Genomic DNA, 16,775 nt, shown 5'->3' on the forward strand with positions numbered 1-16,775 from the left:
TCAGCCCGGGCAGGAGCCCCGCCGCCACTGCCGCCACCGCCGCCGCCGCGCAGACCCCGCCCACCTAGGGCCCACCCTAGGGCCCCGCCCCCTCCGGCTCCGCCCCCTCGCGGGGGTTTCAAGCTCTGGTTCCCGCCATCTCTGGCCCCGCCAGCTGCCGTCTCCAGCCGACTTGCGCCACTTGAGGTAAATTTAGAGAGGTCTTTAGGCCACGCCTGATTCCAGGGTCGCAATGATGGGCGTTCAGGGAGACGCCTCTGCCAGCCAGAGTTCCGACTGGAGAAAATAGGGCTGAATCCCGCACTCGGTATCTCTACTTCCTCTCAAATGAACGGAGGCCTTCACTTCCGTCCAACTCTTGCTCCCTCAGTCAGAAGTCCTGACTACCTTACTGAAATCTCGGACTGTTTTAGGTCCTGTTTCAGACTCTGACTCAGGGAAGCGGTCTTTTGCATAATATACGAAAACATGAGCACAGCACTCAGCATCGAATTTCAGGGGCCCAGAATATTCTGAGGACAAATGTACTCCATAGAGCAGCTTGACTCCACAGCCTTTGCTTGGATGGATGTAAGGGACAATAGTATACGTAGGTACACAAATGTCTACCATTCGTGGCTTTCAGAATCTGAGCTCTTGCATTCCCATAGTACATTTCTTATTTTTTCCAGTTCCAACAGAGGCTTTAAAAGAATATGTGAGTGACGATCAGCCGCTTTCTGTTGGGATAAGCTTTAGCAGTAGGACACATTCAACACTAGCCATGCTTCATGGAGGCTGTAGTTCACAAGGAAGGGTCTAATTGAGAAATCCCGGATCCCCTTGTTGTGCCGTGATCCCTCCCTGTGCTAAACGTTCTTAACAAAATGATACCTTAGATAAAGTTACCCTCAGCAGTTTTCTGCCCTTATGTTGACTTCATCTAGAGAAGCTTGTTAGAGCAAAACAGCTGAAAGTGATGGTTTTCATCTGAGCCCTGTACTTTCTCTTCACAGCCTGGACCCAGGGGGAGCCGAAGTCATTCTGGGCTTCAAGAGAGAAAGAATTAATGAAAAGCAATGTGATGCTTTCCAGGTTGGGGCAGCTGGAGTAACAGGGTTTTTGAAGTGGTCTAGGAGCGTAGGAGCGGGGTGTGGTGAGACCCTGTTTGGTGAGAAAACTGAACTAGAAGTATAATAGATAAACGTTTTAAGTCCTACATCTGCAGGAAGATTTAGCCTTCCTAAGATAAGCTACGTATCAAATTAAATGATAACTAAATCATTAACGGGTATTCTTGCAAGAAGCTGTAAAACTGGCATGAGGGTCATTCATCTGATAGAGTCGTGCTATTTTGGGTGGGAGGTCAGGGAGGAGGGAAAGAACCAACAACTGGAACAGTATATTGTTATAGGCTTTCTTACCCCTTCTAGTAGGTTTTAGGGACATTTTAAAATACGACTTCTGATCATAGGCAGTAACTTAGGTGGGAACAGAAGAAATTTAGTCTTTTATATTTAATTTCTTAAGTTGTTACACATTCTAGAAAGTAAGCTTATATAGTAATATGTTTGTGAGTGAACTTGAATAACATACTTTAAGATGACTGTTGAAAGATGAATATTTAAGTCGTAGATATAGCATAGAGGGATTATAGAGTACATTAAAGGTGATGAAGAAATGGTTGGGTAATTAAGAGTTCTTGCTCCAACTCAGGTGGCTCATGCCACTTGTAACTCTAGCTCCAGAGGATCCAACACCCTCTTCTGGCCTTCAAGAACACACACCCACATTCACTCATACAAATACACACAGGAAAATAAAATATAACAAGAGTTCATGAATGATATAATATTAAGAAAATCTTAAAGAGCTTAGGAGAAGGCTCAGTTGATAAAGTACTAGCTGAATAAACATGAAAAGCTGAACTCACACCCCCAGCACCCATGTAAAACACCACAGTGGGATCCCTGGAGCTTGCTGGCCAGCTAGCCTAGCCCAATTGATGAGCTCCAGGGTTTGTGAAAGATCCTGTGTTAAGAACTAAAGTGGAAGTCAGGGTGGTTGTGACACATGCCTTTAATCCTAGCACTCAGAGGCAGAGGCAGGCAGATCTCTGTGAGTTTGAGGCCAGCCTGGTCTACAGAGTGAGTTCCAGGAATTCCAGGACTACACAGACAGAGAAACCCTGTCTCAAACAAACAAAACAACAACAACAAACAAAAACAGAGTGATTGAGGAAGATACTCATCATTTTTTTGGTCTGCATATAACATATGCACATGTGCACACATACACATACATAAACATGTATATATGCTCAAAATATTATTAAGTATTTTAAAATAAAACAACATAATAAATAGTGGAACTATGACATCTCCAGTAAACACAATACTAATGAATTTAATCTCAGAGTAGAAGGAGAAATTGGAGTTGGAGTAGGGGTCAATTGCTAATTAGTTAAGAAACTAGGGTATGTATAGTGGCACCTGCCTATAATACCAGCACCTGGACAACCATAGAAACATCTCCAAAAAAAAAGAAAAAAGGAAGCCTCAGGATTCCTTTACACCTGTATTAGTCAGATTTCTCGTTGCGACAGAGTGAATGCCTGGCAGAATAACTTAATGGATGAAGTATCTATTTGGGCTTTAAAAAGTTGTTAGTCTGTCTTGCCTAGGAGGGCAGGCTGGACCAGTACATTATGGCTGCCAGAAAACAGTACTTCCTCAAACTAGGCCCCACTTCTTACCTTTCACCATCTCTCAGGAATGCTACCTTAAGATGAATCCATCAAGGGATTCATGAATCCACATGAATTCAGAGTCCACATGATCTAATTGCCTTAGAAGGTAACATTACAGCTGGCAAACACCCCCTCTCCCCAGAGGTGTGCTTTACAAGTGTGGGCATATTGCCATCCAGTCAAGTGGACAGTATTAACTATCACAATGTGAATGAATGGTGACTACAAAGTAGCTGTGTGATGTCTTCCTCCCACCCCCTCCCCGAGTCAAGATGCTCTTGGGATCAGGCCCTTAATAGACAAGTCTAGACATAAGCTCAGGGATCTTGATCAGCTTTCCACTTCCATCCCAGTTTCCCTTCTCCCACTAATTACCATAAGATGACTAATCCTCTTTTGTAACCCCAACACTTCCAACTGTAGGATTGTAGCAAATGTGGTTAAATACTGTTTTGGTACAGAAATGGGTGGTAGAGTTCTTTAAGACTGTGCTTGACACTAGTACATGTGTTTTCTTTGGAACTTGTAAATCATTACCAAAAATGGACGGAGTGAAAAAGCAGCTTTGGCATAAAATTATTTAAAAGAACATCAGTACTCTTTCCGCACCAGGAATTAAAAGTATTTCTAATATGGTGTGATATTCTCCCAGAGACTGGAATGGGGAATATGATAGTCCCAAACAGAAGGCCAGATGCTTTCTTCTCCATCTTCTTTGCTTTTGTTATTCAGCCCTCCCGCTCAAATAGTCCAAGCCCCAGTTGTTGTCTGACGCTCCAGCTGTCACCCATTTCTAACTGAAAATAATTCAGGGATGCTAAACATTGCTTTCCCCTCTGGTTTCCTCAACAGTGCAGCCTCAACCAGCTTTGCATTACGACTCCAAGGCTTCTTTTATTGCATATTCCCATAGTCATACCAGGTTGTTTTATAATTCATGTGAGTGTATATGTGTGTGCGAGAGAGAGAGAGAGAGAGAGAGAGAGAGAGAGAAAGAGAGAGATTGATTTTAGTTTCATTAAATGTGAACATGTACATACCATTCTTATTGTTTTGAATCTATGATTCAGATATAATTGCATTCTGTTTGTTGTTTTAGGATAACAATAAATTGCATAGAATAAAATCAATTCTGAAATATAGCAGAATTTTATCTTCATGTAAACCTAATATTGAGGGCTCTATCTCAATTTTTTTAGGTAATTTTGCTTTTCTTTTCAGAGAATATGTTATTTACTAATGAGATTGTGTCAGTTCAAAGATTTCTGCCAAAATTGAAGACAAAGGCATTAATACAGGTAAATAATAATTTCCTCCTGGATGCTTTAGTATTTTTTTCTTATTTCACTTAAAAGCTAATGTATCTGTTTTCTGAATGAGTAGATAATAGCATAGGTGATATTGACAAAGAACCATGATTGACCCAATTTTGTGTACAAACCAGTACAAAAAGTTACTAATTAAAAAAAATTATTTAAAGTGGTTCTTTAGTTGAACTAAGCAGTTCTGTAGTCTGTCCTGAATTCATTCTGTTTTAATGATGTGTGATCTCAAATGTCCTAACTCACGTATCTTGACTGGCTTTATCTGGGATGCCTTCTTCATGTGGCCTTTCAGCCTCTGATATGTTAGTATGATGGTCCTCTTTCCCTTTCCTAGACTTATGGCATAGCTGTCTGGGGACAGGACTCCAATATAGCTAAGTCTGACGTAGAAGCCCCTGATCTTACATTTGTCAGTGTGACCTTGGCCCAAGCAAGTCACATGATCAAGGCCAGAATCAGTGTGTAGTTGAGCTTAAATGGCATCTCCTACTGGGAAAGGGAGCAAAATATAAAGTTCCTAATGACATATGAATGAAGCTATGCTTAGAGCAGAATTGCCATTCCTCTGTGGCATTGGGAGAAAGAGAACAGAAACAGAAAGGGAAAGCTTCCATGATGCCTAGACCTGAACTGTCCACTAAGAAATGATAACACAGGAGCAGAGTCCAAGATAGTAAGCATCAGCTGAGCGATAGATTGGCTGTGTCAAAGTCATAATGATACTGAAAGCATCCACATGGGGCTTTATAATTCATAAGACATTTTCACATGTCTATTCACAGGCCCTGCATAAACTCTGGTGAGTCCCCTGCAAGCATTACAGCAAGCAGGGAAAAGCCAATCAGGGAGCAGGACTTCTAGAGTCTGGCCCAAATCAGTTTTCTTTGGCCATATGCAAGTACAACACAGTTTTGGAAAAAGTAGGTAAGAATGAACTCAGTCCCAAGTACACAATTGAAGACAGGTTTACATTGAGATTCTTTGCAAACTTCCAACTTCTTTCACAGAGAAGTCTCTGTTAACTAGGAGATAGTGCCGAAGATTGAGGGTTTAGTGAGCTTGACTGAGCTAAGCATAATGTCTGCGGGTGTGAGGGTTGTCCCCGCCTTAACATAGAAGTCTCTTAGGCTGTTGTAAAGCACAGATGACATCACTTATAAGAATGGGTCTTATGGCCTAAAATCAATACTCAAACTTTTAAGGGGAAGAGTCTGGGATACATAAATACAAAAAGTCTGGAAGACATGGACAGAGCCTGTCTCTTCAGACAACAAAGTATCATCAGGTTGTCAATTACATCATTCCTGGCATTTCAGGAAGATCAGCTGTGCTCTTGAAGAGGGAAGCTGGGTGGTTAACTTTCCTGGATTCTCCTGTGCTTATCTGTGTGCACAAGGCTTTTTTGCCCTCTACATAGAACACTGAAGACTCTATTGATTCCCATTTTGAAATCTCACCGAGTTTCATTAATCTCTATGTGGTCATGAGACTACTATAGGGAAGAGCTAGGATCTAAGGATTTCTGATGGCCAGCCATACTCCTTTTCTATAGTGAAACTTTGTATAAAGAAAATGTAAAGCAAAAAAAAAAAAAAATGTCAGGAAGCCAGACATTTTGAAATTGTACCAGGCAGAATATATTCTGAACAAAGCAATTAACATTTTTGTTTGTTTAGTAGTGATTGACAGAAAGGTTTCTGAGGTTACATTTATTCCCTCCATACTTCTGAAGCAGTGATGAGGAAACGGGAATCAAGGAGGAAATGGGAGTCAAAGCTGAAGCAGATTGAAGAGCGGGCATCTGACTATGAGAGGAAGCCACTGTCCTCAGAGTACAAACCAAGACTGGCCAAGCCAGAAGAACCAGCCTCCGTTTGGAAGTTATTTCATCGTCAGAATCAAGCTTTTAATTTTGTTAAAAGCTGCAAAGAGGTAATTGCTTTGTCTTTATTTTTTAATTTTAAGTAACAGTTGAGGTTAAAAAAATGTCCTCCTCTGTTATTTTTAGTCTGAAAAGTTTCTATCCTACATATATGTCATGTCACTGATTTAACATGGGGACTGGAGAGGTGGTTCAGTGGTTAAGAGCACTGGCTGCTCTTGCAGAGGATCCTCTCATTACAGATGAGATATTTGACAAAAGAGAATGTAGTAGTCGTCTTGATAACATGTGACTTAGAAAAATATCCCTTTGAATTCATTAACCACTACATTTATTTTAGTAGTGAAAAATAATGGCATTTCTTTTTTAGTTTTATTTATCTTATGTGTATAAGTATCTTTTCTACATCTGTGGAGTGCCCATAGAGTTTAGAAGACTGTGTCAGGTGCCCTGGAACTGGAGTTATAGATGGTTGTAAGGTACCATGTAGGTGCTAGGAGCTGAACCTGGGGCTCTGCAAAAGCAGCAAGTGCTCTGAACCACAAAGCCATCTCTCTAGCCAAAGAATGACATTTCTGGTCCCATTTATTTTCAAATATGTGGCATGTGTGCCAACATTAGAGTGAAATCTGCTGGGAGGTAGGCTGAACATATTCCTAGGACATTAAGCAAATGCGAGGAAGTACTTAATGTCCCTCAGCCTTACAGAGAACATGGAGCTCAAACACAAAACTAAAATAAATCAGGCAATAGATAGTATAGTGCCTGTTGCTTGCTTTTTGGGATCCTATGAAATATAAAGACAAATAAATTAAAAGATAAGATACATATGTAAAATGTAACTTGGGTCAGATGGCTCAGTGGGAGCAGCCAAGCCTGATGATGACCTGGGTAGAATCCCTGAGACCCACTTGGTAGAAGGGGAGAACGGACTACCTCAAGTTGTCTTCTGCCTCCACATGCATGCCCTGGCAAGTGCATCTCCGTACCCCACGCACCTAGACATAGATAAATAAATGCAATAAATATTTAAATGATTTAAATATCTATTGTGATTCTAGTAATTGAGTCTGTGTAAAAGTACAAAGTACTTCATATTGGAGAGAAAGAACTTATTTTCCTAGTAAAAAGATGCTTATTCAGATTTCAACAAAAGAGGAAACATTAGAAAAACCTTTTTACTCATTTTGTGTAAACCTAATTCAGGAATCAAAAATTAAAATACTGATAGTCATTTGAACTTGGTCTTTTCAAAACCAACCACCAATGTAAAGTTTATTTCAGAAAGGTTTTTTTCTTTCTATTCTGTGACTTGAACCCAGGTTCTGACATATGCTAGGCAAATGCTCCACCATTGAGCCACGTCCTCAGCCCTCAAAAGAACTTTCATAGAATCGAGCAACAGAGGCTTTGTATGATTTCTCATTTATAAAAATGAAAATAGGCTCACCAGCTATTTCTAGCTAGATGGACAGAAAACTGTTTGTGTCTGTGCTTGTATTAACAGAAGCTCCTCATGCAGCAGCCATGAACAGCCCTGGTTCATTCAGGTCTATAGTGACTTCTTTTAAACATTTTATTCCTGTGTACATTTTTACAGGAAAAGAGAGCTTATTAATATATATTTAGTTCAAATAGTTAACAGTAATATGGAGGTGGTTTTGTAAAATGAGTCTAATTTCATAAAATAAGAACTATCTTAGGTTAAATGAGAGTAAGGGAATGAGCTTTCTTCTCTTAATGTTATTTTTAATCTGGAAAGTTTCTATCCTACATATATGTCATGTCAGTGATTTAACATGGGGACTGGAGAGGTGGTTCAGTGGTTAAGAGCACTGGCTGCTCTTGCAGAGGATCCAGGTTCAGTTCCTGGTACCCACCTGGGCAACTCACAACCATATGCAGCTATAGTTTCATGAGATCTAGTGCCCTCTTTGGGCCCCTAAGGGCTCTTTGCATGCATGCAGTGTGCAGTACATAGACATACATGCAGGTACTCACACATACACATAAAACAAAAATAAATAGTTAAAACCTTTTATTGTATGAGTACTTGCATAAAAGTATGTCTGTGTACTACATGCACACTGGAGGAGGGCAGAAGGGAGTGCTGGGCCTCCTGAGATTGGAAGTACAGACAGTTGTGAACTGTCTCTGGGTTCCAGGAATTGAACCTGAATACTCTGGAAAGAGCAGCCAGTGCTCTTAGTCACTGAGCCATATAACCAGCCAAAAAATAAAAAAAAATTTTAAAAATATAGATTTTAGGGGTCTGGAGAGATGGCTCAGGGTTAATAGCACTTGTTTCTCTTGCAGAGGACCTAAGTTTGATTTCCAGATGATGGTTCACAACCATCCATAACTCCAGTTCCAGGGAATCCAGGGCCCTCTTCTGACCTCTCTGGGTACAGGCACACATGTGGTAGACAGACAGACAGACAAAATATTTATATTCATAAAATAAAAGGAATAAATCTAAAAGAAAAAAATTTAATATATTAAATATGCATATATTGATTTGCATATGTTAATATGTATATATTAATATGTAATATGTAATATATATTAGAGAGAGAGAGAGATTTGAGATGGCATGGGTCTGGTGACTGTCTTATTTTTAATAATATAATTGTTCATATTCCAAATTTTACTATCTTGAGTGACAAAGTTCTTCATGAATATTTTTTATAGTTACAGGTGAACTTAGATTTTCATGTTGTAAATTTTTCAAAAATTAAATTTTATATAGAATGTTCACGTATTTGCCTTGGAGTGCAAAATGGGAAATGGACAACGAATTTACCTTGTGACATCCTATGCTCAATTTTGGTTTTACTATAAGACCCGGTAAGTAGCAGAGTGGCTCATTTAACTAAAATTGTGTTTCCTTTCTTGTTGAAATTAATTCATGCTGTACTAATATCCACAGTTCATGGCTACATGGTTGGTTACTTGCCTTAGGGTTACTATTGTAATGAAACACCACAACCAAAAGCAAGTTGAGGAAGAAAGGGTTTATTCAGCTTCACTGACTAAACTTGCACATCACTGTTCATCATTGGAGGAAGTCAGGACAGGGACTCAAGCCGGGCAGGAACCTGAGGCAGGAGCTAATGCAGACGCCATGGAGGGGTGCTGTGTACTGGCCTAGTCCTTATAGCTTGCTCAGCCTGCTTTCTTATAGAACTCAGGACCACCAGCCCAGGGTGGCTCTCCCTCATTGTTCACTAATTAAGAAAATGCCCAACTGGGCGGTGGTGGCGGACGCCTTTAATCCCAGCACTTGGGAGGCAGAGGCAGGCAGATTTCTGAGTTCGAGGCCAGCCTGGTCTACAGAGTGAGTTCCAGGACTGCCAGAACTACACAGAGAAACCCTGTCTCAAAAAAAAAGAAAGAAAGAAAGAAAGAAAGGAAGGAAGGAAGGAAGGAAGGAAGGAAGGAAGGAAGGAAGGAAGGAAGGAAGGAAGGAAGAAAGGAAGAAAGTGCCCTACAGGCTTGTCTGCTTACAGCCCAATCTTACGGAGGCCATTTCTCAGTTGAGGTTCCCTCCTTTCAGATGACTATAGCTGTATCAACTTGACATAAAACTAGCCAGCACATTACTCTTTCACTATTAGAGTTGAATACTGAAGTTCCTTTGTGATGGTTGCAGTGTTCACAGAAACTAATGGTAGACACTTTATCTTTCTGATAATCATTGACAGCTTCCATATTTGACATCATTTTTATGAGATCTCACTAGGTGGCTCTGGCTGGCCTGGAACTCAGTGTGGATAGGTTTGAACTCACAGAGGGCGTTCATCACAGAGCTCATCACCCTCTCCTGATGCTGACCTTAAAGGTGTACAACACCCGCCCTGCATACATACCCACTCTTTTAAAGGCTTTTTTTTTGCAGTTATTTATTTTGCTTGTGTGTATGTGTGTGTTCGTTCATGTATGTGCATGTGTGTATGTGTGCATGTGGACACACATATACCATTAGTATACAGGTAGAGGTTAGAACACAGTTTTGGGGAGTTGATTTCTCATCTTTTACCATATGGGTCCTAGGGATCAAACTCAGGTCATCAGGCTTGATGCCTTTACTCACTGAGCTATCTTGCCACCTGCAACCCTCATTAAGTTATGTCTGGAGCAGGAATCATACACATATTTGTGTATTATAGAACATTCTGTGAATTTTGTCTTATAAGAAAATATTAAACTTTGATATTAATTATTAATGAGCACTTACCTTATTAATTATATAATAAAGGAATGTCTTCTTTTAAGTCAATATAAGGAGGGAATGTGGGACTGAACTTTAATAATACTGTAACCAAAGATTGAAGTGTCATATTTTCTCAATTGGGCTATATTTTTTTCAGGTCTAAAATAGTGATATTAGAAAGTGTTTCAAGGTAATACATATATTTAATATAACTGTTATATTTACCTATTTCTAAGACTTGAGTTATCCATAGAAAGGGGAATAAATCAACATTTCCTAAAGAACATTCACTATAATGTTAAGTAGCTTCAGTTATAAAACTAGATTTAGCTATGCTATGCTAGTATACATGAACACCAGTCAGAGGTTTGTTTGTTTGTTTTTTGGTTTTTGAGGTGTTTTTGGAGACACAGTTTCACTCTGTAACTCTGGCTATCCTGGGATTCGTTCTGTAGACCACGCTAGCTTTGAAATCACAGATATCCACCTGCCTCTGCCTCTGAGTGCTGGAATTAAAGGCATGCACCACCACATCTGGCCTATGAAAATTCTTAATCTAATATGACAGATGGTGTTTTACTGAAACTAAATCTCATCTTGGACTGTAAGTGTAGTCCTCTCAGAATGCACATGGTGGTACCTACGGGTACTGCTTGCCACAAGAGGACATACTCCATCACTTTTCCCTTCATTTCTGTGTATGTGTGAGTGCCACATGTGTGCATGCATGCAGGTGTTGAGGAGGCCAGAAGAGGATGTCAGATCTCCTGGAGCTGGAGTTACAGGCACCTGACATGGGTGTTGAGAACTGAACTCAGGTCTTCTGGAAGAGCAGTACACACTTTTAATTAGCAAACCATCTTCTCAACCCCCACTTTTCCTTTTTAAACCTACCACAGACTTTTATTTATATAGAATGTCACCTGAGCTTTATGTATTTGCATTTTGAACAAGCTCCTGCTCTTATTTACCTGTGTCAAAGTCATTTCTCTCATGCCTGCATAAGTTGGACAATTATTAGAGAGATTTAAGTTAGGAAAAGGACAATTTACACATCTAAAAGGGATGAGTAAAAGTTTCTCAAGAGAGAATTGTTGTTTTAAATCTTGTAAATGTATCTTTATAGTAAAAATACAGAATTTAAAAATTCACACAGAAGATTCATGGACTCCTAAGTGTTCATGTGTGTGTATGATCCTAGAATAACACCTTGAGAAAGAATATTCTTTTCTTAAATAATATTTGTTTTGCAGTGACAGCAAAAGCAAAAATGGAACTGTTATACAATATCAAGACATTTTTGACAAAATAGCACTGTAACTGACTTTGTTTTCCAGTTAAATAATTTTCTGGATGCAATTGTTAACATCATTTTGTCAGGAACTCTCTCATACTACGAGCCACAGACATACTGATGGCACATTGTCTTCATCAGTTTATTAATTCATAGTTATAGATGGATAAAGCAGAGTGGTCACTAATGTTGAGTATAGGACTAACCCCATGTTTTAAACGGGTTAAGATATATGATCTAGTGAAGTGGCTCAGTTAGACCAGGTGTTCGCTATGCTTGTCTGACAATCGAGGTTCAGTGCTTGGAACCCATGGCGGAGGAAGAAGCTCCTGCAAGCTGTCCTTTGACTGTCACACCCAAGTGCGGAGTAAGGTACAAATCTAACACTTGTATTATTCAATTTAGAAAAACCCTCTTACACTGCTATGAAGTTATTCCTGAGAACTCTGTGTGCAAGCTTTATTTTGATTTGGAATTTAACAAATTGGCCAATCCAGGAGCTGATGGGAAGAAGATGGTTGCATTGCTCATTCAGGTAAGTTCTTCTCCATCCTTCCATTAATCACTGGCTCTCCTGTGTCACACAGCTTCCAGACTTCTACTTTTTCTTGCTATCTTCTTTTTGACAGCATTGTTTCTGTGAGTAAACAATGAAACAAAGTGAAAATTCAATTCCATTAAAACATTACTATAGCTAGTTTGAACAAGATGAGTGAGAGTTTTCTATTTTTGAGCTATGTTGTAATTCTCTGACTTCCAGTATAAATATTTACCTGTGGCAGAAGTGAGGTAAAGCAGATTTAACTCTTCAAAGTGGACGACAAGATGGAATTCAGGGAAAATTTGAAAAAAGAAATATCATAATGTTTGAACTGATGTGAATTTTGGAATCATATCTGTGCTTTTAAAGATGAAAAAAATTAAGTCTAGAGAAGACCAGTACCTACTTGAATCTTACAGATAGAACTTGACCAAACCTAGAACATAATAGTTACATCTCTTCATCTAACAGAAAAGAGTGTCATGCTAATACTTTTTTATTTAGCTGTGTCAATTAAAAAAAAAGAATTATATGGGTTTATATATTGACACCTGTTTTTTTAAAAACTTAAGATTGTTTTGCATAAATTATATGAAAGTTGTAGTGACGATCTGGTCTCAGAGTAGGTTTTAACATTTTTTTCGTTTGAATGTTAACCATATGAAAATGTTATGAAAAGTAATTTTGTAAAATTCAAGTATATGTAAATTCAAATGTTCTTGTGAAGGATGTCTGCTGATTTTATTAGATCCTTGCATATTTAACTTTAAGTTTAATTGAAAAATATTTGTAAATACTTTCTCCTGGCTTTGAAATGAAATAAATATATGTGAAATCCTCCTTAATTCTCCAAATTAAAAAAGTTTTACTCTTCTTAAAATAGCCACTGAACAGTCAAAAGTAAGCCCTGTGCCTTGTTTCACTGTACTTGGTAATTGTGTGGGTTTTGTTGTTAGTGTTGGTTATGGGCTTTTGTGTGCATCTAGTGGCCTGACATGTCAGGCTGTCCTCCAGACTCGGACTCTGTGGTGCTGTAATTACAGGCATAAGCCAGTGGCTTAGTTTTTGATTTTGCTTGTCATAACTCATCAGTATTGGCTCTTTCTGGTGTGTGATATAGTTCAACAGTCTAAGTGTGTGATATACTTACACAGATGGGTTACAAAGAACTAAGATCCAGAGGTTTTTTTTTTTTCCTTGCTGCTTAAATATATTGTTACTATTAAAGTGCTGCAATGTATTACAGCATAGAAATATCCCTAATGTAGCAAACACCAGGATACAACTTTCTGTAACAGATTAATAAACGCATGAGAAGGTCATCCAAGTGTTTAAATTTTTCTCTCTTAATGCATTATCTCTTATCTATATAAACATTGAAGAACTAATTTATATCAGGAAAATGTGGAGAACATTGTAGAATTCTAACTTCAAAATTGTATAACAATTTTATTTAACATGTTTTCTATTTGATAGTGCAGTTCATATTAGTATTTCTTTAATATAACTTCATAATTACATTGAAATCTTAGTTTCCTTGCGTGTAACCATGTTAGAATCTAGTAAATATGCCTTGAGTGGGATAAAGCTTTACTTAGATAAGCTATTTGTTGTTTTCTTTTTACATTTTAGTATGATTTGTTTTTGGGGTTTCGGCATGCATGTGTTACACCTCACCTGAGGATGTGAGAGAACTTGCTGGCCTTCATTCTCTCTTTCCGCCATGTAGGTCTGGGGTATCACCAGCTGCCTTTATTCACTGAGCCATTTTGCTGGCCAAAGCAAGGTTACATGTAGCCCCAAAGGGCTTCCAACTCACAACGTAGCCCTTGGAAAACCCTGAACTTCTGATCCGCCTGTCTCTATCTCCCAATTAAGTGCTTAGAATTCAGGTGTGCACCACCACACCCAACAAATTCGATCATTTCTTATCTTTAAATTAACAGACAGTTAATAAATAACTGTTTAATAATTCCTGGCTATACTGTTGATACCTTTGAGCTCAATGTCTTAACTGCTACACTGCAGTAAAACCACTCTACCAATTAGGATGAATTCTGGTGCTAATGCATGTTGTCATTAATGCAGATTGCTTCAGTAGTCATGTGTTTTTAACATCCAAGTTCTATAGTGTAGTTGCTTAAATGACTATAATTCTGTTTACAGTTTAACTTAGGAAATATAATTTAGGAATGATTGATTACTAAAACTAAAGAGCCACTAAATGTATTTTCTGTAACATGGTATGCACTCACTAATAAGTGGATATTAGCCCAAAAGCTTGGAATACCCACAACACAATTCACAGACCATGTGAACCTCAAGAAGAAGGAAGACCAAAGTGTGAATGCTTCAGTCCAAAATACTCCTGGGAAGAAATACAGAGACAAAGTGTGGAGCAGGGACTGAAGGAAAGGCCATCCAGAGATTGCCCCACCTGGGGATCCATCCTGTATACAGACACCAAACCCAGACACTTGCGGATGCCAAGAAGTGCTTGTTGATAGGAGCCCCATATAGCTGTCTCCTGAGAGGCTCTGCAGAGCCTGACAAATACAGAGGTGGATGCTCACAGCCATCCATTGGACTGAGCACAGCATCCCCAACGGAGGAGTTAAAGGACTGAAGGAGCTGAGGGGGTTTGTAACCTCATAGGAAGAACAATATCAACCAACCAGACTTCCCAGAGCTCCCAGGGACTAAACCACCAACCAAAGAGTACACATGGAGGGACCCATGGTTCCAGCAGAGGACGGCCTTGTTGGGCATCAATGGGAGGAGAGGCCCTTGGTCCTGTGAAGGCTAGATGCCCCAGTGTAGGGGAATGTGAAGGCGGAGTGGTGGAGGAGGGAGTGGGTTGGTGAGTGGGGGAGCATTCTCATAGAAGCAGGGGGAGGGAGGATGGATTAGGGGGGTTCTGGAGGGGAAACTGGGAAGGGTTAACATTTGAAATATAAATAAAGAAAATATCCAAGAAAAAAAATGAGAGCATAAAAATAAACAAAAACCATCTTAAACAAGATAGATACTTACCCATTGCTCATATAATGTTCAGTATGATTCTATTGTATTAAAAACTAAGTGCTTTATTTTTCCCAAATTATTACTTTATTTTTATTGTCCAAGTTTCCTTGCACTGCTTTGTCTATAGTAGCCAGGACATGCTCCCTGTCTGTAATACAAAGGAAACAGGTATCAAAATAATGATATAAATCAGTGGTAAAACTGCAGCTATGTAAGTACTCTAAAGAGCTATCTAGGAGTAACTTGACATTGAGGGAGGCTGCTAAGAATGTGCGGATTTACTAGAGAAGTAAGGTCAGATGGTGGAAACCTAGTAATAGGAAAACATTGGTAGCAGGTGGAATTTATTGTATAGCTATTAATGTTTACGTGATTGGGAAACATTTAGAAACGTTTCTGCTTATTCCATGTGTCCTTACATGGTAGCTGGTGCTTCATTTTGTGGATGAGAAGATTGACAGTAACAGGGAGAAGCAAGCTGTTAACCCATGTAAAGCACTGTACTAACTCCTTAATCGTATTTTCTTGTTAAAAGTTGGGTGACACTTCCTATTCCTGCCTCACAGCTGAGGAATGTCAGGATTAGATCTGAGCAGAGCCACAGAGCCAGTAAGTGGCAGAGCCAAAACTCAAATGTAGTGTTCTCTCATCCTAAATCTTGGGCTCCTGAGCCATGTGCTTTCAGACTGTATTCTTAGACATAGATTTATAGACAGATTTAGATTTAAAAGGAATGAGAAATTTTCTAAGAGTGAAAGTTATACAAGAACTAGAACTAGAAACTAACTTTTAGCTACTATGCTCACTAGTGTTTTGTCAGCTGGACATAAGCCAGAGTCATTTGGGGAAAGAATTTGAGAGGATTTCCTCTCAAATTGACCTGTGGGCCACTCTTGCTTTAATGATGGATGTGGATGGGCCCAGCTCCCATCGTTTAATGGTTGATGTGGGGGCATGCCACAGTGGGCAGGTGGTCCTGGGTGGTATAAGGAAGCATGCTGGGCAAGCCATGAGGAGTAAGCCAATGGCAGCATTTCTGTATGGCCTCTGCCTCAGTTCCCGCCTCCAGATTCCTACCTTGACTTCCTTCCCTGACTTCCTTGCATGATGTACTACAAGCTATAAGCTGAATAAACCCTTTCCTCCATGAGTTGTTTTTGGTCATGATGTTTTACCACAATAGAAACTCTAACTAAGACAAGCTAGTGTTTTAGGAGGTACTTAAAAAGTTGCTTTTTATTATTAGAGAGGGTTAGTATATAAAGTGCTTGACTTTTGACTTTTAGGAGTCTTCTTCAGTCCTGAGAGCCTATGATTGTTTTTAAATGTGTTTGGGTATTTTGCCTACATGTATGTCTGTGCACTATATATTAGCCTGACACCTACAAAGGTCAGAAGAGGGAATCGGATTCCCTGAAGCTGGAGTTACGTATGGTTGGTGAGCTACCTTTTAGGTGCTGAGAATCAAACCTGGGTTCTCTGAAAGAGTAGCAAGTGCTTTTAACTACTGAACTATCCTTCCAACCCTAAGAGAAATGTTATTTTTAATTACTATGTTTATAATTTTATGTGTATGGATGTTTTGCCTGCACACATGTTTGTGTATCAAAGGCATGTCTGGTACTCAGAAGACAGAAGAGGCTATTGGAGTTCCTATAATGAAGTTACACATTGCTGTGAGCTGCCATGTGGGTGCTTGAATTCAAACTAGGACTTCTGGGAGAGCAGGCAGTGCTCTTAACCCCCAAGCAGGCCCTACCTACAGTTT

General features: G+C 39.4%; 1 protein-coding gene across 6 annotated transcripts in view; it reads left to right on the forward strand.

Annotated features, from left to right (window-relative positions):
• Positions 1 to 113: 113 nt before the first annotated feature.
• Primpol (primase and DNA directed polymerase) overlaps positions 114 to 16,775 on the forward strand; it is a 35,966-nt gene continuing 19,304 nt past the window's right edge. The window contains exons 1-5 of one of the 6 annotated variants that reach the window (XM_028757654.1): positions 114 to 186; positions 3,950 to 4,026; positions 5,786 to 5,985; positions 8,685 to 8,782; positions 11,848 to 11,977. In XM_028757654.1, coding sequence (XP_028613487.1) covers positions 5,791 to 5,985; positions 8,685 to 8,782; positions 11,848 to 11,977 — 423 coding nt within the window. In that variant the 5' untranslated portion in view covers positions 114 to 186; positions 3,950 to 4,026; positions 5,786 to 5,790. Of the gene's footprint in view, positions 187 to 1,023; positions 1,075 to 3,797; positions 4,027 to 4,841; positions 4,978 to 5,729; positions 5,986 to 8,684; positions 8,783 to 11,847; positions 11,978 to 16,775 lie in introns of those variants that run through there. The other 5 variants (XM_028757658.1, XM_028757656.1, XM_028757655.1 and 2 more) reach the window with 5 other exon arrangements.

This window comes from Grammomys surdaster, unplaced genomic scaffold, assembly GCF_004785775.1.
Source record: "Grammomys surdaster isolate TR1022 unplaced genomic scaffold, NIH_TR_1.0 126178, whole genome shotgun sequence".
NCBI classification, from domain to species: Eukaryota; Metazoa; Chordata; class Mammalia; order Rodentia; family Muridae; genus Grammomys; species Grammomys surdaster.